General features: G+C 34.9%; 1 protein-coding gene across 8 annotated transcripts in view; it reads right to left on the bottom strand.

Moving 5' to 3' along the window:
* The window catches only part of LOC149791432 (protein TANC2-like), a 375205-nt gene that overhangs the window by 23149 nt on the left and 330688 nt on the right, over nt 1–21368 (bottom strand). For 7 of the 8 annotated variants that reach the window (XM_089969962.1, XM_089969958.1, XM_089969960.1 and 4 more), the window contains 8 exons: nt 19961–20359; nt 16993–17097; nt 15374–15495; nt 14443–14581; nt 12095–13253; nt 10376–10396; nt 2632–2863; nt 747–983 (listed from right to left, as the gene is read on the bottom strand). In XM_089969962.1, coding sequence (XP_089826088.1) covers nt 747–983; nt 2632–2863; nt 10376–10396; nt 12095–13253; nt 14443–14581; nt 15374–15495; nt 16993–17097; nt 19961–20359 — 2414 coding nt within the window. The remainder of the gene's footprint in view (nt 1–746; nt 984–2631; nt 2864–10375; nt 10397–12094; nt 13254–14442; nt 14582–15373; nt 15496–16992; nt 17098–19960; nt 20360–21368) is intronic. The other variant, XM_089969961.1, reaches the window with a different exon arrangement.

Raw genomic sequence — 21368 nt, 5'->3', positions numbered from 1 at the left:
GAGCACCCGGCGCTCTTTTAGCCTAATATCAACAATTTTAACATATTCCTCGCATATAATAAAATAAACTGAGTAATCCTCTTATTTAATACCAGAAGTATCACAAATCACTATAGAAACAGTTGTAAAAACTCGTTTGCCTTTCTTATCTGATATTTTCGTTTAGATCGTCCGCCATATTAGTTCAAATAATGATTACTTCCGTTCTCAGCCTCGTTTGTTTGTGTGCCATAGAAGGACATTGAGGCCTTATTTGGAAACATGAACAAATCATAAGAAAAATATGGCGCAGTTTGAGTCAGAAATTGAGCATTAAAAAGTAAATACAGTTTATCAGCAACTTTGAAATTCCAATAAGAAGCCATTATTTGCCACTTGATTAATAATAACATAGCGTAGAATATCCAAATATGGTCTGGCAAGCCTTATATAGAAAAGGGGTCATGGCAAGAGTATCACATTATCTGTCATGGCGGACACGATGAGGTTAGTGTAACCATGCCAATTTATTTTATCGTGTAAGGGCTTAATAAATTCAAAATAAGCTAAACTTCTTTCACAACATGATTACACTTATGTAGTAGATTTCTAAACTATTTGTTTTTCTGACTTTACTGATGATTTTTTTGCTCCGTTACATGATATGGGATCAGTTTGTAGCCTCATCCACAACAAAATCAAGTTGAGGCTACGACATCCTAGCTACGTAAGGACAAGCTACTTGAGAAAATCATCTTATCACCCACCTTGGCTTTCCTTAGGCAAAGCATGCGAATAATTTCAGTGTGTCCGCAGCTGGCTGCATAGGAGAGTGGGGTCATGCCTGTATCGGAGACATTCTCCACATTTGCGTTGAACTCTAACAGAAGTGACACCATGTCGATGAAATTTTCTTTAGCTGCTAGGCACAAGATGGGGGCATTATTGAGGTAGTTACTGCGTGTGTTGGGATTAGCACCTGACAAAAGGATCAGTCGACTGACCTGGAATGCATATTGTGAGAGAAACTATAACATGTATATTAATACGAAAAAGAACACTGTAATGAAATAGGAAATTTGTTACCGTATATACTTGTTTATAAGTCCAAATGCAATGTACTCAGACCCTGATAAATTATTCAATTAGAATTGCTGAGATGACCTATACGAAATGCATATTAATAAACCAAAGGTTAAGAGTGCAAAACAAATATACAGGTGAATGTTACTGATCAGTATTGTACAGACAATAATGTATAAATTCACTGGAAAAAACAGATATACTTTATACACCAGGTATATCAACCTTACGACTTACAATACCAATCAAAAGAAATGTTTGATGGCCTAAAATAATCATGAATTGCAATAGATTCTCACACACACACACACACACATATATATATATATATGAATATGAGTAAGAGAAAGAGCGATAGAGAGATAGAATGGAAGAGACTTTTGTTTCAGGCAGGTCTGGATTATTTGGAGGTAGCGGAGGTTAATTCATTACGTTAATGTGATGGGGTATATGTATTTAATGGTGAAATTACTTTTCTTTGTGTCTTTAAACAATGATTTCATCTGGCTGTATGCTGGTAATCTCCAAAAACATCCCTAACTTTTAGTTTCATTAGTACATTGAAGAAAAATTCATTGCAAATTATCAGTTTCACAAATTTAAGATAAAAAGCACAGAGTTTGTGGTCTAACTTAAAATATAGATTTTATTTAAAAAAATTAAAAACAATCATGTTCTTGTTGGATTTACAATTTCATCTATCTCTGTAATTTGTATCAAGATCATTATATTTCTGTTACAACTTACAAATTTCTGTTACATCTGTTAACATTTATGTTATGTCATTACCAATTTCTGTTACATCTGTTAATATTTGTTATGTCATTACCAATTTCTGTTACATCTGTTAATATTTCTGTTATGTCATTACCAATTTCTGTTACAACTGTTAATATTTCTGTTATGGTCATTACCAATTTCTGTTACATCTGTTAATATTTCTGTTATGTCATTGCCAATTTGTTACATCTGCTAATATTTGTTATGTCATTACCAATTTCTGTTACAACTGTTAATATTTCTGTTATATCATTACCAATTTCTGTTACATCTGTTAATATTTCTGTTATGTCATTACCAATTTGTTACATCTGCTAATATTTATGTTATGTCATTACCAATTTCTGTTACATCTGTTAATATTTCTGTTATGTCATTACCAATTTCTGTTACATCTGTTAATATTTCTGTTATGTCATTACCAATTTCTGTTACATCTGTTAATATTTCTGTTATGTCATTACCAATTTCTGTTACATCTGTTAATATTTCTGTTATGTCATTACCAATTTCTGCTACAGCTGTTACAAATTTTTGTTACAACAGTAACTAAATCCTATTTTTTTAGCATTGTCAAATTTCTCTCAACATGGTGCAAGTGTGGGACTTAAAAATTTGCATAAACTGATGACCAGCCAAGCGTATACATTTTTTTGTATCCTAGTATTCACCGTGAAGAATATTTTTGCAAAATTTAGTTTTCTCCATCAACAGATTTGCAACAAGTTTAATTTATGCTTATGAAAAACTGCTTATAATCTCCAGAGAGAAAATCTAATATTACAGTACCTTCACATTTGGGGAATACAGGTTCCTCTGGGATACTAAGGATGCACTCAAACTTTCTGAACTCAGCGCCATCCAGAACGCCTGCATATCTCGGGATGAGTATCCCTGTTGTTTGCTTACATTTTTATAGATGTGTGCTTTCAGAATGTGATGTCCCAGTTCAACTGTTTTGTCTGGGTTCAGTGGCGCCAAAACTCGGGATAAGTAAAATGCCATCAGAGCATGGCCATGCCTGTATACAAGAAGAAAAAAAAAGATACGATTAATCTGAAAGCTTGTCATTCACCCAACTAAAATGTTTTTGTTATTTTAATATGGACCTTAGCAACTGACAGTCTTCATGTTTGTACAGCTTGACAAACATGACCCGATGGTTTGACCTTCCATAAAAATATTTAATAGGGATGTCCACCTAAGGACAAAATGGTAAACTATTATGCATACATTGTCCATATAGGCTAAGAACCAAAATGTTCAAGACATGCCCATATGATAAATGAACAGTGACATACCTTATTTTTTTACATGACTGAACATTCATGAATATTTACATAAAAAATTAAACCATAAGGACAAATAAGGTGACCTAATATTTGCACAGATTAAACCATCAGGACAAGTCATGTGACCTTTCAAAGGACAAGTCATGTGAGCTACACATTTGCAAAGACTAAACCACAAGGATAAGTCATGTTACCTACACTTGCAAATGACAAATCAAGTGACCTACATTTGCAAAGATTAAACCACCAGGACAAGTCAGTTGACCTAAACTTGCAAAGGACAAATCAGGTAACCTACATCTGCAATGATTAAACCATCAGGACAAGTCAGGTGATCTACATCTGCAATGATTAAACCATCAGGACAAGTCAGGTGACCTACATTTGCAAGACTGGCAAGGAAAGCCCAAGAAGCATCTTGGGGGAAGATATGATCACAAATTTGAACGACAACAGCAAATCTTTTATAGTTCACTACAACAGGGCAAAATACTGTCTGCATCATCTAATTCTGCGTGATGATGGCAAAAAAAAGGGACTGGTGTTATCCTAAAGATTTGATACCCTCTCTCTGGCTGGTATAACTCCTACAGATTTGATACCCTCTCTTGACCAATATAAATACTGAAGATTGGATACCCTCTCCTGGCTGGTATAAATCCGACAGATCTGATACCCTCTCCTGGCTGGTATAAATCCTACAGATTTGATACCCTCTTCTGACAGGTATAAATCTCTTTCCAATATCATCAAAAAGTGGCAATATTGTGATACATGTTTAGGCTAATGACAATATTGCTAGATGGGACTAGAAAATTTTATGATGACACCAAAACAACATAACGGTCCCTGAAACAGGTTCCCACAATTTCTCATTCAACTCCTATGTACTTTATACTTGTATGGTCTGTCAATTAATTCCAATGTCTCAATTAAACAGACTATAAAAAAGACCTAAATTTCGATAGCTATAAAAGATGTGACAGGTTGCAGCAATTAATGTCATGGATAAAACGATATACAACTCATTTGTGGGCAGAAAATGCATTACTTTTTTCAGCAATACCTATAATCTAGTACAATTAGAAACATTTAGACAGGTAACAAATATCATCTAGCACCATTAGATACATTTAGACAGGTGAATGCTTTTGATCAAACTGGCTGTATTTACAGTTGACATGCAACATCAGTAAAACATGGTTAAATCTAATATATAATAATTGACTAAACAAGTTTCCTTGTCACTATGTAATCCAGAGTTGCACCTTGATTGAGCTGTCAACTTCACAAGGTGACATATTATGTACCTCTGTCCACCTATAATTAAGATCTGTTGAATTTAGTGCAACACTATAAGTCAGCTATGGGAAAATGTCCCCTTTGTTCACTCAAGGTGCAACACCGTTTAAATGGCCTATGGTTTGTTCATTAACATTCAAGTCTTTTACACTCAAACAAATGTGGGTTTTTTAAATATATAAAACTACTCAAGCAAATGTTTTTTTAAATATATAAAACTATGTCCAGTTTGTTATGATCGATATTTTAACATTTTAATGTTGTATCGTACGAAATCTAGGATATGTCATAGGTAACTATATAGGAATATGTAATCAAAGATAGAGCATTCATCTGATGCAAGAAGATGGGTGTAGGTATAAGATTTGTTAGCTGCTGTTGGAATAAAATGCACACATAAAACTGTATGTGATTTGAGAGTAAGACTTAGATCAGAAACCAGAAACCAAATAGTTACAAAATGTTAATATAATGTTATAAAGTACACGATCGTGAGATATAAAGCACTGTGAAACTGAATATATTCACAAGCAAACAGAAGATTGATACTGAAGCAACAATCAAACGAGTGATATATATATATATATATATATATATATATATATATATATATATATATATATATATATATATATATATATATACACACATACACACACACACTTGTGACATGTGACTATCAGGATATTAGTCACAAGAAAAATTATATCACTTGCTGCATAATACAAACAAGCTTGGAGGTGCATAACCCACATCCATTAGAAGCTCACCAATAGTAGAAGACTGAAGCCATTTGTGCTTTGTACAGTATATATGTGCTAATAAGTTGAGCCTAACTGCAAACTGCACAGACCCAACTGGCTTTTAGCAAAATGTATTAGCAGATTTGGGTCTATACAGTATGTTAGGAGTAGTCAGTTCAACAAAGAAACAGGCCCTGATCTGCTGGTACACTATGTGATGGCAGATTAGGGTCTCTTTGTGTGTGGTTGTACTGATCTGCTGGTACACTATGTGATGGCAGATTAGATCCTCTGTGTGTGGTTGGACTGATCTGCTGGTACACTATGTGATGGCAGATTAGGGTCTCTTTGTGTGTGGTTGGACTGGACATGTGAGAGAGCATAAATGGTACATATTTTATACAAAATAACAGCACTTAAAGTGCATGACAAAACATCAGCAATTTAAATAGGAAATGGGGTTTTGAACTGGACCCCAAACCAGCTTATTGATGTGGAGTTTTAATATAGCCCCTTCCCTCCTTCGAAAATGCTAATGTACTGTAGCAAATATTCTGACACAAATTCTTAGTTCAAAATTATCAGCCATTACTTTAAATACCTGTTCTAATCACTGTCAATTTCACCATTATTTTAAATACCTGTTCTAACTGTTGTCAATTTCACTATTACTTTAAATACCTGTTTTAATCACTGTTAATTTCACCATTATTTTAAATACCTGTTCTAACTGTTGTCAATTTCACCATTACTTTAAATACCTGTTCTAACTGTTGTCAATTTCACCATTACATTAAATACCTGTTCCAGTCACTGTCAATTTCACCATTACTTTAAATACCTGTTCTAATCATTGTCAATTTCACCATTACTTTAAATACCTGTTTTAATCACTGTTAATTTCACCAGTATTTTAAATACCTGTTGCAATTGCTGTCAATTTCACCATTACATTAAATACCTGTTCTAACTGTTGTCAATTTCACCATTACATTAAATACCTGTTCCAATCACTGTCAATTTCACCATTACTTTAAATACCTGTTCCAATCACTGTCAATTTCACCATTACATTAAATACCTGTTCCAATCACTGTCAATTTCACCATTTCTTTAAATACTTGTCCTAATCACTGTCAATTTCACCATTACTTTAAATACCTGTTCTAATCACTGTCAATTTCACCATTACTTTAAATACCTGTTCTAATCACTGTAATTTCACCATTACTTTAAATACCTGTTGTAATTGCTGTCAATTTCACCATTACATTAAATACCTGTTCTAATCACTGTCAATTTCACCATCAGCCCCAAACCTAATCTTTTAATATTTCACTTTATTTTGTCCTCTATTACTCCATTTAATACAAAGCAAATTATATACACAAAGATTAAAAATAAATATTGTTGAAATTTGCATTAAAATGTTCATTATAGCAGTAAAACTTATTTTATTAAGCAGAAATTGTCCAAAAAATCAAGATTTTAAAAAAATATTCTGCAAAATTACACTTCATCTTCTGCGCAAACACCTGTCTGCAGCAACCACCATCCAAAATTTATTTTGATTAATTAGCTATTAAGCTGAATAAATCTGTTTCTAGTGGTCAACTTTGTCACCCACCCACATCTCACCACATCATTACACTGCATGATTTTCAGCAAGGCCAACCAATGACTTTAGCCCATCTTCCTGACTAATGAAATGAATCTTCTTTTCTTTCTAAATTTCAACATCTTTTGGAGCACATTAAGAAGTATTTAGCTACAAAAATCAATTAGATTTCTACTTTATAGACTGCTGGGGTATATTTTTTTTCTGAGGCGATCAGGAATGGGTTCCAAGGCCGTTACTTGGTGGAATCATCAGGCACAAGTGGGTCTGATATCACTAACCTGGATCACATAGCTTGACAGTTGAGCATTTCACCAAGCAAGCTTTGGCAGTACTTTAAGAATATAACCCTACGTAAACTATCTCAAAACTTTTATATCAGGTCAATTAACCTATTTTACAACAGTCTGAAGAAGAAGAAAAATCTGAAGATAAATGTGTAAATAGTATGTGTCTGAATTTGTCAAAGATCTTGATGATACACTAGTAAACCTACTGATCAAGTTTAATTGAAAGCAGGAGAAATATAGCCTCAAGAGAATCCAATCAGATGCAAGAGTCCCCCATTAATATAACAAGCTCAGCCAATCAGATGCAAGATCACATCATCAATATAATAAGCTAAGCCAATCAGATGCAAGATCACCTCATTAATATTTATCTCTTCAGTATGTGTGAATCTCATTCACATCAAAAAGCCCATATTTAAAGTTTCAGGGCTATCAAGGTACCAAACTTCTGGGTAAAAGAAAGTGTAAAATTCTCACAAAGTTTCTCCAAGTAATGCATGCCCATGACATGCCTCCTTTTTTTCCTATGACAGTTATAGGTTACTGCATAATAATTATAGGTTACTGCATTTGCATGGGAAAATATGAACGAGTTATTGGGGTGGATACACTGCAGTCCCAAAATCTGACAAAAGGAGTTCATATTTTCCCATACAAATGCAGTAACCTTTTTATTATATGCTCATTTTCTTATTCTACCTAAGGCTTAATTATATAAACAAAAATACACAACAAGAAACAAAGTAACTGAATTTATGCCTTATTCTAAACTAAATACACAAGCACAGATTCATCAATACACATTAACAACATTTTAATGTGCACATAACTCTGCCCAGATAAATTTAAACTTAGTCATGCACTAGACATCACTTTCTAAAGAAAATGGCATTTTGATCTACTTAAAATTGAAAATTTGAGTCATATTGTGAATAAATGGCCATTGCAACAACTTTTCCGTTTGGTCTGGAATGAATAGATTTTAGTATTTTTGTCGATTCTATTAAATTTCGCTCATTATGTACTGTATTTATCTATGTCAATTCTACATGAAGTAACATCTGATTTGTGCAGCGAGGGAGCAGCATGTTGACTTATTTGCAAGTGTGTTTCTGTTCTGTCACTGAATGTTTGTAATCACAATGTGGGGAAAAAATAAACTCTTTCAATTGTAATAATCAAAAAGATGCCACAGAATATAATGTTCATTTGGAGTGCAGTAAGGAGGATGTTATTGTACTTGGAATGTAGTAGAAATTACAGTACAATTCCAAAATATGTAATCATCTTTAGAAACCCATGAAATGGCTCATGTAATTCATATTTGCAAAACTAAGAAATGTACATTTTTAACAAATTCAGGATGTAAAACTAAGTATATTTTTGCCATTCTTATTACTAAAGAAGACACTTTTATTCTTTGTCACTTGCATGTTATTTGCAGGGACTCAGCAATTTTATTACCTGTCCGGCATCTATCGCTAGCCTAAATCCGAAACATTGTATCAAAAATGTTAACATGGAATACCGCAAAGGAGTAGTATTGGCAGTCCATGAAACATCGGCATTAGTTCATTCAGAAACAAATTTAATCAACCAAAATGTAAAGCATCTACTACATGAATGTACATGATTTGTTTACAAAGTAGTTCCTAATACACTACTGGGCACACGTCGTGCATGTGAGTGCAGTATGAAGGTGTGTAATATCGTAAAATATTGCATGATTCTGAGAATGTAAAGTTAACAGAGACAAAAATGAGCATATAATAATTCCCTTTTCATATGTTTGGGCTAGACATAAGAAAACAAGACATGAAGCTGCCAATGTGACTAATTAACAGCTAATCCTTCTCTGATGTGATGACTTCAGAGCAACAAATAAATCTGAAAATATTCACAACTTTCTCAAAGTTTAAGTTGGACAATAGTCCTCAATCATTAATATGCAATAATAATACTAATAATAAAACAATAATAATAATAATAATAATAATAATAATAATAATAACTGCTACTTCAGTAAATGTGTCTCGACTATATATAAATGATGTGGGTATAAAGTGGCATCAGAACTATGAATGTGAGAGCTTAGAGACCTAACTGCGAGAAGCAGTTGTCATGGTTCACAATAGTAGTATCAGATAGTACACTAAAAGCAATTTTTTAGTGGTGTAATGCTGCTGGAAAGAAAATTCCTTTTACTTGAAATGGAAATACTAACTTGCATCTATAAATCTTTCACTGTCACAAATTGAACCCAGATTATTTAATTGTTGTAGATGTTTGTTATGATATTCATAAAAGACAAGACAAGACAATCCCAGCATGTTCTTGAGAAAACTTGAAATTGGTGTGAAAAATGACGACTGCAAAGAAGCACAGTTATGAAACAGTGAATATCATAATCTGTCTAATGGAGGGAGCATCCTGTACTTGAAGACCTTGAAAACCAGAATGTCACACATTTGTTAAATCAAAGAACAGGAAAAAGTAAAAACTTTACAAAACTTGTTTACCGATGGTTGAGTAGAGTATGACAAAGTCTTTCGGACAATTACAGAAAAATTGTTTCTCTCGTATGTGATCTTATGAGCATGAGAATTTAATCCCAATATGTAATAAAATAATAACAGTACACTTCTTAAATTTCCTTTCTATCCTTTTTAAAGTTAGGGACTCGTGAGTTAAAGCCAGCTACTCCCCGAAATCATCTGGGGACTCCAGAGTTCCATGATGAATCAAGGACTCCTCATCTTGAAAGTCTGTTTGATAAAAATCAGATTTCCATCGTACCAAGCAATTGTTTATGGACAATGTACTTAATACAGGTGCAAGAATATACCATTAAGCTCAGCAGGCCTTACAGCCAGGTCAGCTAAATATCAAATCAAAAAAAGATATTTTCAGGAATAAAATATTTGAGTCTGAACTGATATATGATTTAATTTTGAATGCCATGGGACCGAAACAAATTGTACACAGTAAAATAACTTCCTTCAAAAACAGAAAAAAATCCAATTTGGACTAAAGCTATTACTTCATTACATCTGCATATTTATAAAACCCTTGTTAGCTACAAGTAGATTCCACTGTACTTCATATCTGAATAAGAATACATTATACTGGAATTCATGGCCACTTTTTGCCCCTCCAGACCTCTAAGATATATTTTAAGTGACAGGAAGTCTACAGACTGGTTTACAAGATTGTTTTCTGGCACAAGGCTAAATGATACAAGTTTTAGCTAGCTGTTGCAATAGTGAGAATGAAAGTGGGCAACCTCACCTTGGATTGAATTCAGCACCTCTGTAGGCCAGGAGAAATAAATTTAAAGTACATGTGCTACATAAAATAAAGTTATTAAAGACAGTATTATTTGAATCTAGTTAGACTCATTCCAGATAGTGTTGTTAATTCAAATCCACTGAAACTGGGTCTAAACTCTAAAAATTGTTTTCTGCAACAAGAATATATCCAAAAAATTAAAAAAGACAAATACAAACTGTCATGTCATGAAAATTCATTCATTTTGAGCAGGTAAATATATGCCTGTTTCAAAAAGGAGCATAAATTCTAGTAGAAATTGGCCATTTTTGTAAGTCATTGTCAGTAGATTGTCTGCAAGGCAATGGGGGTAAAATGGGAATAATGTGTTAAGTGGACCTAAAAGACTGAACTAAAATGGACTTTGAAGTGGAGCTATAAGACTGGACTAAAATGGTCTTTAAGTGGGCTAAAAGACTGGACTAAAATGGACTTTAAGTGGAGCTATAAGACTGGACTAAAATGGACTTTAAGTGGAGCTATTAGACTGGACTAACATGGACTTTAAGTGGAGCTACAAGATCAGACTAAAATGGACTTTAAGTGGAGCTATAGGACTGGACTAACATGAACTTTAAGTGAAGCTACTAAACTGGACTAAAATGGACCTTAAGGTGAGCTGTTAGACTGTAATAAAATGGACTTTAAGTGGAGCTAAGTGGGAGAGGGGTATTCAACAATGGTGTCCTTCTCTAATCAATGTAAAGACACAGAAATATGTACAAATTAAATAAGGACAGATAAAAAAATTTGCAAGCAAATGTCCCATAAGCTCATATAGCGACAAAACAGGTTATTGGGACTAATCAGTATAGATACATAAGTAAATACTGAAATACATTATTAAGCAGATTTTATGTTTTTCCTATGTTCAAATAATACGTCTGCTTTATATTTAAGGCCTCAAGGATATAACCTGAATATATTAAATAACTGCCATGTATATAATTTATGTACTGTATAAACTCAGAAGTTGAGTCCAACTACAAAAACTGCACAGACCAACATCTGCTGTTTCATTATGTGATGGGAGATCTGGCTCTGTTTAGTTTGCAGTTAGACTCGAGTGCATCTGGGTGTGTGTGTGTAATTTGGATTTTTAACATAGCTTTAACAATTAAAGCCATATCAGTCATATCGCTACGATGTCTGCAGCGTGGCAGTTTAAAGTGATGTCTAGCACTGGGGTATCATGCCGCAGAATATTAGCATGATGTCCCACCCAGTCACATTATCCTGACACCAGGCCAACCAGTCCTAACACTAACCTTTTAATGCTGAGCACCAAGCGAGGCAGCTGTTAGTACCATTTTTGTAAGTCTTTGGTATGACTCGGCTGGGGATCGCTCTAACCACTTGGCCACTGGAGCGGTTTGAGTGAATCTGGTACACTCTTGAAAGATAAATCCACTGTAAATGTGATTTCATTACAGGTTGGAAATATAGGTTCTGTTTAAACACATCTTAAGAAATATCTTGTACCAAAATTGTGCTTGACTGGATTTCCTATTAAAGGATTTCACTGTATATAGATGTAAAATAAAATGGATTAATTCATTTTATATAATCAGGATTGTTATATACAAATACTTATATATATAATTCATTGTTGCTTTTAAATTTACACCATATAGTTTAGTTACTGACAGAACATCGAAAACTCGTTGCAATGATGTATACCTTAAATCACAGAGAAATTTGGGGTTGTCTGATTCATCACGGCGAATAAGCCACTCCCTAAATGCAGGATGAAAGAACATGTATGTTTCATCTGTTCGTCTGTACAGGAATCCTGACAGAACTTCCAGTCTCTGACAGAAGTCCTCCCATGAAATAAAACGAACTGTGAGTCCTGAATTCACGGCCTGGAATATCTCATCAACTTTCAAGGGATACAATGTGGATAAGCACACTTCCAGAATTGATGAAATTTTTTCGAATGATCTCACACTTGGGAATTTCAGATTGAACAAAAGAAGGAAAATTTCTGAAAGGGTCACTGGAAGAATTTTATAGTTGATGCTTTTCAAAACAAGCTGGCCTTTTTCAATTAAATCCAATGTCAATTTGCAAAACAAGAATGAACCTTTGCTTAGACTCTGCAAATGGTTACAGAACTTAGTTTGCATCGCTGTATCAAGTTTATTGTTCAATGCCATGTTGTTTCTAATTTTCTCCGTCGTTTCTATCCTGTGATTACAGTAATCTAACAAATCCCTGACAATATTTTCATTCCCTGACATATGATCAATTGTAATCACATGAAAGGGAAGTGACTTTGTCACATCCAACATACTATTATGCACTGTTACTATCAACTTTAACCACCCAGGAAACTTGCCGATGTGTTTCGACAAGAACGATGCAACAGTATCACCATAATCCGGCTTATGAAATTCTGCCTCATTGAGGCCATCGATTAACATAATGCAGCTCTCGGAATCAATCCTTCCACTATCCTTTAATTGTTCTAACGGCTCTAAAACTCCCTTTACAAATGAGTTTGATGGATCCTGTATGCATTCTTTGAGACTAAGCACTTGCTGAATTTGTGCATCCTGCATTACGATTTCTCTGTATGCTGCAAGCTGTGGAGCGTGAGCAAGGTATGCTGCTAGACTATGTACAAACTCCGGAACCATACAAGTCAAATTATTGTCCGCCTGGCAATAATGAAAAGCAATGATCTGCGAAGCTAGACTCCGAAGAGCATCATAATTGAGGCTCCCAGAAGAACCACTCAAGTGAGGGGAGCCACGGGGATTATTCAGCGTAGAATTTGGGCTGTAGTTTACGCCATTATGGAGCCGTCTGTCAGAGCCACACCGGTGAATGGGACCTGGGTAAAAATAGAAAGAAAACAAGAACTTGTTATCTGACTGAAAACAATATATTCCAAAATACAAATTTAAGAAATTAAGAAAAACAGGCAAAATGCCAGGAATTTGTCCTATGGCTACAATGGCAAGGTCACTAAAAATATAAAGTGATAAAATCTGGCTGTGACCCTTGTGATAGAACTATAGACTTACTATGCAGTCATGAATAGTAAGAAGCAGGTTTCATGTCTCTATTTCAGAAGGCATTAGAGTAAAAATAAAGACAAGAAATTGATTAATGACCTTGACCATGAAGATAAAAATTTGACACTGAAACATGGAGTGTTTTCAAATAATGAAACATAAGTGCACCACAGTTCATCCCTAAATCTCGAACAGCTTTTAACTTTTAAAGCAGATTCAAAAGTAGCATACAGAATAAACCTGTAACCTTGACCCTTAAAATAGGAACCCAAATGTACAATCCAACACATATGTAAATGACAATATAGAGTGCACAGCTATGTTCCACCAGACGTATTTTACACTAAGCTAATGTATGATGGTGCAGACCCAGTGTTCTGGTATCTACCCTGATTTGCAGACAAATTATCCTATAGTTAGATCTTGGTATATATTCTGTTTAGCATTATGCAAAAATTATGAAGTTCAAGGTCACTGACTTAAGTACAAGTCATAAATCACGTACATGTATTATACCAACTATTTATTTTGAGTTTTATTACATGCGCCCTTAAATGGCAATTATTCAGTTTATTTCATTTGCTCATCAATCAATATTCCCTACAAGATCATTATATAACTATCCCAGGAAATACATCCAGCAAAATTACTGTTAATATACATGGATATTTTCTTATGAGGCCAGGAAGAGATGCAATCGAGTGTAAACTGAATGAAATGATGTCACATTATGATGCCACAATGAAAGTGCTGTGTATTGGAAATAATTTGCAGTGACCAAACATTTTCGCTTGGAAGGTTTGTGATAACAACTAAGGTACAGATCACTAAACAATCAGCAATTAAGGTTTTTTTTGTGGTAAAACTCTATTATTATTAAATTTTAAAAGTTAATATTTAGTTTTAATAAATGCACCTACATGACCACACTGGCACACACTTTACATCTATGTATCATTTAATATAAAAAGTGGAAAGGTGTATTAATATATAAATATACATTACCATCCACCAGACCTCCTTTGCCATCTCCAAAACAGCTCTGTCCAACCAGCTGTTCAATGATGGCAGTTTTGCCTGAGCCAAGTCCACCAGTAATTACAACTCCTCGGGGGTGATCTGAGACTGGTTCACTGTTCAAGGCCTAAATAGTTAAAACAATTATGTAATGGAAATAGTCTTATTGAGATAAAATGGATTATGGAAGAAAATGAAAACAAAAAGTAAACTGTTAGAAATGGGCCCTGCAACAACAGTTTTATCTACAGGGTTTTCAACAAAGTTATTTTTGTTGTTTTGAAGAAAACCTCTCAGGTGGCATAACTCCTCTAAACTATGGTGTGGGAAAAACCAACTCCTTCAAGCTTTCATTTATATATAGGTGCATAATAAATGTATTTGAAATCAAACATTCCTTTACAAAGTTATGGCATGAAAATCAGTTTGAAGGCTGACCAATCAGGGGTAATAACTCTTATAAATGAAAATATAGGGACAATAACTCTTCTAAATGATAACACGGAATCCTGGAAATGAAATTATTCAAGATCTCCTCAGTATAAGCTTGTATGATGGCTTGATTAGTTCTATGTGATAAATATCCATGGGAGATCTCTTCAATATAAGCATGTATGATGGCTTGATTAGTTCTGTGTGATAAATATATATGGGAGATCAAAATCTAAGTGAAATAAATATTACTGCTCATAATTTAAACATCATACAAAAATAAAGACTTGTATGGTTCACTCTCATAAAAACCTGATTAATCAGAACTCTTCTGTTTCCAACCCTTTCATTCAGGTTAATGAAGTAGACAGGTTAACAAATTATTATATTTTTTAAAAATGATAAAAGAAAACTGTTCCCTTGGATTCCACGTATTCAAATATATGTAATCCAGAGCAAGGCAGCACTTAAAGGGGTCTAAGATTACCATTTCAATGTCCTTGAAGATCCACTCTCTCCCTATAAACATGGCTGAGCCTTCCTGGTGGGGGACTTCAAAACTGATCGGAGTGAGATGAAGCTGGGGTGGTCGAATAGGGGTTATCTTTGCTGAAAAATAAAAAAAACCCATATCCTAACAGAACTGAAGATTAAGATCATTGTATGTAAAAAAAATCTCTAAAAGATGTTTGTTAAATTTATTTGTAAATTGTTTCTTTTCTTAATCATGTAAAAAGAACATTTAAATACAGTTTCAGAGCTCAAACATTTGCTATAGAAATGGGGACAGACTGAATGCCTACACATTGCCCTTGGGGAAAGACTCTTGAGTTCTTATTCCCTTCTGGAAAGACATTGAATGTTTTGCTTTTACCTTGGGGAAAGGCACTGAATTCTTATGCCTTGTCCTTGGAGAAAGACACGGAATTCTCATACTTTTCCCCTAGGCAATGACTCTAAGTTCTCATATTTTTCCCCTGGGTAATGACTCTAAGTTCTCATACTTTTCCCCTGGGTAACGACTCTAAGTTCTGATCCTTTTCCCCTGGGTAATGACTCTAAGTTCTCATACTTTTCCCCTGGGTAACGACTCTAAGTTCTGATCCTTTTCCCCTGGGTAATGACTCTAAGTTCTTATACTTTTCCCTTGGGGAAAGACTCTGAATTCTCACCTGCTGCCCTTGGAGAAAGACTCTGAATGCTTATGCTTTACCCTTGGTGAACAACTTTAATTCTCATATTCTGTGATTGGGGAAAGACTCCAAATGTTTATGCTTTGCCCTTGAGGAAAGATTCTAAATGCTGAATTGCTTTTACCTTGGGAAAGGACTTAAAATGATTATCCCTTGGGGAGAGACTCTAAATGCTTATTTCCCTTTGGGGAAAGACTGAATGCTTATACAATGCCCTTGGGGAGAGACTCTGAATGCTTATCCATTGTCCTTGGGGAAGACTATGAATGCTTATACAATGCCCTTGGGGAGAGACTCTGAAAGCTTATCAGTGCCCTTGGAGAGAGACTATGAATGTTTATGCCTTGCCCTTGGAGAGAGACTATGAATGTTTATGCCTTGCCCTTGGAGAGAGGCTATGAATGTTTATGCCTTGCCCTTGGAGAGAGACTATGAATGTTTACACCTTGCCCTTGGGGAGAGACTGTGAACGATTATGCCTTGCCCATGGGGAGAGATTGTGAATGTTTATGCCTTGCCCTTGGGGAGAGACTGTGAATGCTTATGTCTTGCCCATGGGGAAAGACTCTTAACACTTATGCCTTGCCCTAGGGGACAGACTCTCAACATTTATGCTTTACCATTGAAATCAACTTCATCTCATCATAATGAGGTAAATGTATGAATTTAACAAACCTTATGTGATCCCTTAATTGTTCTACACAACCCAATGTTTAAATATTTAACACCTTCACCTGGTGTGTTAACCTCTGATGGACTGGCATCCTATCAGCAGAGGCTTTGCTCATGGGCTCAAAACCCTTCCCTCAAGCTCCAGTAAATGTTTGAACTTGATAAACTTTAAAATAAGATTCTTCCATTTTTCTATGCTACACAATCTTTCTGAACTTCAATGAGCAATGTAACAACTCACCCTTACTGTCAGAGGCATAACCAATAGTAGCTCGTGTTGATTTGTTAAAAGAGTGTTTTCGGTGACCAAATAATCCAAGTTCCTCTATTGCTCCTGGTGTTGAGGCTAAGGGAAACAAAGAAACAAGTCTGATGACGCAAGAAGAAAAAATTTCATTTCGTTCATGCTGCGTAAGTGAAGTTTTGATAACTATATCAACTATATATATAACTATTTCACAGGGTAGAACTGAATATTCTTGAATGTATCCATATGGGATAGAACTATATGTTTTCAACTTTTGACATAAAAAAAGAAAACAACAAGAAAAACAATGTATTAATTCAGTACAAGCAATTCTAACATGAACATCCTATAACAAGCCCGAGCCATGGTTAATAGTCCTCTATGTGGATAACTGAAATTTTGGCAAAGACACTTTTTAATTCTTTTAAAGTGATGCTGACCTTAGCCCTTTTGACCCAGACATTGACCTTTTGACCCCAAGTTCAAGTTATCCACAAAGTTTGATAACTGAAGATGGTGGAGAACTCCATCTAATGTCCTAAAACTGTTTTCCTTTTATGAACAACAGTGAACTTTGACCTTTGAACCTGAAACTGATATGGTTTTTTGTTATCCCAATTGATTATGTGTGTGTGTGATTAGGATTTTTAACATAGCTTTTAACAATTTTTCAGTCATATCGCTACGATGTCTGCAGTGTGGCAGTTTATAGCGATGTCTAGTACTGGGGCATCATGCCGAAGACAAACAAGAATTAAAATTGTCCTGTCAATAGTTATGCACTAACAGTTAATGGATGATCATTATTCTTAGAAGTCTTTCATGAGGATAGACAGAACAAACACCAGTTCATATATGTTTTGGTCATTCATTTAGCAAACAATATCCATAATGAACATCTATTTAAAATGAAAATTGTAATGTAGTTTTGTGATTTTTTCATGGGTTTCAATTTCTGTGGATTTTGTTGTTGTTCTGAGCCTTAAATTTAAAGACCCAATGAAAAATTAGCCACATGTGATCGAGAAAGTGCCGCCCCCCCCCCACTGCCCACTGTCCTTGCTGATTTATTCCTATCGATCATCAGTGCTCAGCTATTTGACCATCCTCAGCTATTACCGTACAAAACTATCATCTGTATGTGTCTGCTTTATTTTAACCCATTTTGAAGAAGAAAAGAAAGTCTCAATGGACATGTCTGTATACAGTTTTGGGTAGCTCTCTTTTCCACTAATGGTCTTTAATCAAGAATGCAAGGCTTGGTTTGGCTTGACTGGATTTGATGCTTTACAGCACAATCAACACAAGGAGGTTATTTAAAATTGAGACAACTGGAGTAAAGTGCCTTGCCCAAAGACATACCAAAGCAGCTGACCCAGGCTGGTCCGATAGTGTGATTTGAACCTGCAACTTTTTGGTCATGAATGCTAACCACCAAGAAACTGCAAGGTATTAATGCTGACTGCACTGAGCATGGGCAAATTGGTCACACGTTTGGTTCACATACATAATGATATTATCCGTGCAATATGATCATCAGAACATATGGTGCAACTTCATGGATAGCGGTTTAGGTAAATGATCATCAAGACAGGTTTCAGTAATTAAATGCAGTGTTGCTTGCTGTGTTGGTTCTGTAATTAAATACAGTGTTGCTTGCTGTGTTGGTTCTGTAATTAAATGCAGTGTTGCTTGCTGTGTTGGTTCTGTAATTAAATGCAGTGTTGCTTGCTGTGTTGGTTCTGTAATTAAATGCAGTGTTGCTTGCTGTGTTGGTTCTGTAATTAAATGCAGTGTTGCTTGCTGTGTTGGTTCTGTAATTAAATGCAGTGTTGCTTGCTGTGTTGGTTCTGTAATTAAATGCAGTGTTGCTTGCTGTGTTGGTTCTGTAATTAAATGCAGTGTTGCTTGCTGTGTTGGTTCTGTCATTAAATGCAGTGTTGCTTGCTGTGTTGGTTCAGTAATTAAATGCAGTGTTGCTTGCTGAGTTGGTTCTGTCATTAAATGCAGTGTTGCTTGCTGTGTTGGTTCTGTTTGATGTTGAGCACTTGGATGTAACATGGTGTGATGGATAGAATTTGATGCGTTTGATCTTTGCTTATACTGTATTAGCGATAGTGTTGTTTACATCATTCAAAACAAACACTGTATGTCAGCACATATTTGTCCTGTCTTGTTCTTTCTTCTGGGTATTTAAAGAGGCTAATTCACAAAAGAAAAAAAATATCAACATGCAAACTATGACAGGAAGATCTATGAATTTAAGTAAAATGTCCTTTTCGCAAAACTATCAAAATTTACATTTGCTGAAAATAAGTGAAACTATGGTATTTCAAAGTTAATCTCTTGTTGCAAAAGCACTTTCTATAAGGTTCTCGTTATAACACAGTTCCTACAAGTACATCCCATTTCATCAAGTGGTACTAAAATTACACAGTGTACCTTATAATAGAGCATTCTCACTAGAAAGGTTGTAAATGACAAAAATCCCAGAGACAGCATTATAATAAGAGAGTATTGTATATCATGCACCTCATTGTAAGACAGCCTCATTATAAAACTGTATGCTGTAAGGCTTCTGTAGACAATATTATTAATTTGGGACTATTGTATTGGGCCATTTATCTACAACAATGACGATCTGAAGGTTTATTTTTTAAATAGTATGCGAGGAATGTCATATATAACTTGATACTTGTGATAAAAATATTTTGTAGTGTTAAAAAGTCAATTATTGGTGCAATTTATCAGGTAAATTTAGGACTTTTATCAAGGTGTGTTTCTGAATGACACATTTTGTTATTTTAATTTGTTTGCTTATGTTTAATTTTGGTGTTAATAATTTTTATGTTCCACTAATACAGCAAAATATATTCAATATTATCAAATTTATGTGCCTCACAGTGTATTGTGAACAAAAGTGCTGCCTTGTTTCTTTCAGTAAAAATATACAGGAACTTACTATTAATAGAATGTGGTCGTTGGGTGGTGGTGTGTGGACTGTTGCTATGCCCCATACTGCCACTAGCTATTGACATCATACTCTCTGCATTTTGATCACGGCTTGGAAACAACGAACCAAACATGTGTGTCATCAGGGGCATTGCCCGATCACTCCCTGATGAAACGGTCAATGTTGACATTGGACTTGCGTCAGAAATGCTTCTATCTGGAGTCGCTTCACCGCTAGTCTCGATTGACGACAGATAATGGTAATCATCGGCTGGGTTTGAGAGCTCATTGGCATTTGAAAATTGTTCATTACTGCTTGTGGACCTGTCACCTAGCAACACATTAAGTCTCCTTATCAAATCACTCTGAGCCACATCTGGTGGTGGAGGTGGGGGGCTGTCTTTTCCATCTGTAAGAAAAGAACTATGCACACTGCAGTTTGTACTTTGTATGTTTCAGACAACAAACATTAGACATGTTTCTTTCTCTTCCTTAACAGCACCATTTAAAAAAATCAATCTTTCCCCCAATTTTTTTAATTACCCCCTCAGCCCCGAAATTCCTATTCAAAGTCTATCCAAAATGAAATTTTATCCACGTTGACAAGAAACAAAAATAAATCCTATTCTTTTACTTCATCACTGCATAATAATATCTATAAAACTGTCATAAATTAAATATTTACTTTTCATAATTTTTTAAACAACTTTGTCCTTAGTCATCCTTTGATTAACCTGGTCGACTGTGTTAAAAGTAGCAATCAAAGGTATCCAGTAATCTATGCAGGATGTTTCAACTTTTGGCATGGAATTTATGACACGGGCTGCAATTCAGCACCAAAAAACCACAACTAATGTTTGGTGTGTGTGAGTGTGTGTGATTTGGATTTTTAACGTAGCTTTAACAACTTTTCAGTCATATTGCTACGATGTCTGCAGTGTGACAGTTTATAGTGATGTCTAGCACTGGGGCATCACGCCACAGACATGTAGCATGATGTCCCACCCAGTCACATTATTGTGACACCAGGTTGACCAGTCCTAACACTAACCTCTTAATGCTGAGTGCCAAGCGAGGCAGCTGTTAGTACCATTTTTGTAAGTCTTTGGTATGACTCGACCAGGTATCGAACCCATGAACTCCCACATCCGAGGCGGACACTCTAACCACTAGGCCACCGGAGTGGTCCATAATGTTTGGAAGTAGTGAGATAAGAAAAGATTAAGTTAACAAGATATTATGAATGAACATTTTACTTAGCTTTTCAATCAATAACCCAGCAATGAATTGTGAAAAAATTAAATGTAAATAAGTGTAAAATCTTCTAATTTTACAATATTTATGCACATAGCGTGATGGTAATGGTGCAAAATCTTGTCCAATCTAATTTTACAGTATTTATGCACATGGCGTGATGG

This window comes from Sinohyriopsis cumingii, chromosome 9, assembly GCF_028554795.1.
Source record: "Sinohyriopsis cumingii isolate HCF-2022 chromosome 9, ASM2855479v2, whole genome shotgun sequence".
NCBI lineage: Eukaryota > Metazoa > Mollusca > Bivalvia > Unionida > Unionidae > Sinohyriopsis > Sinohyriopsis cumingii.
This window is presented reverse-complemented; position numbering and strand designations above follow the sequence as displayed.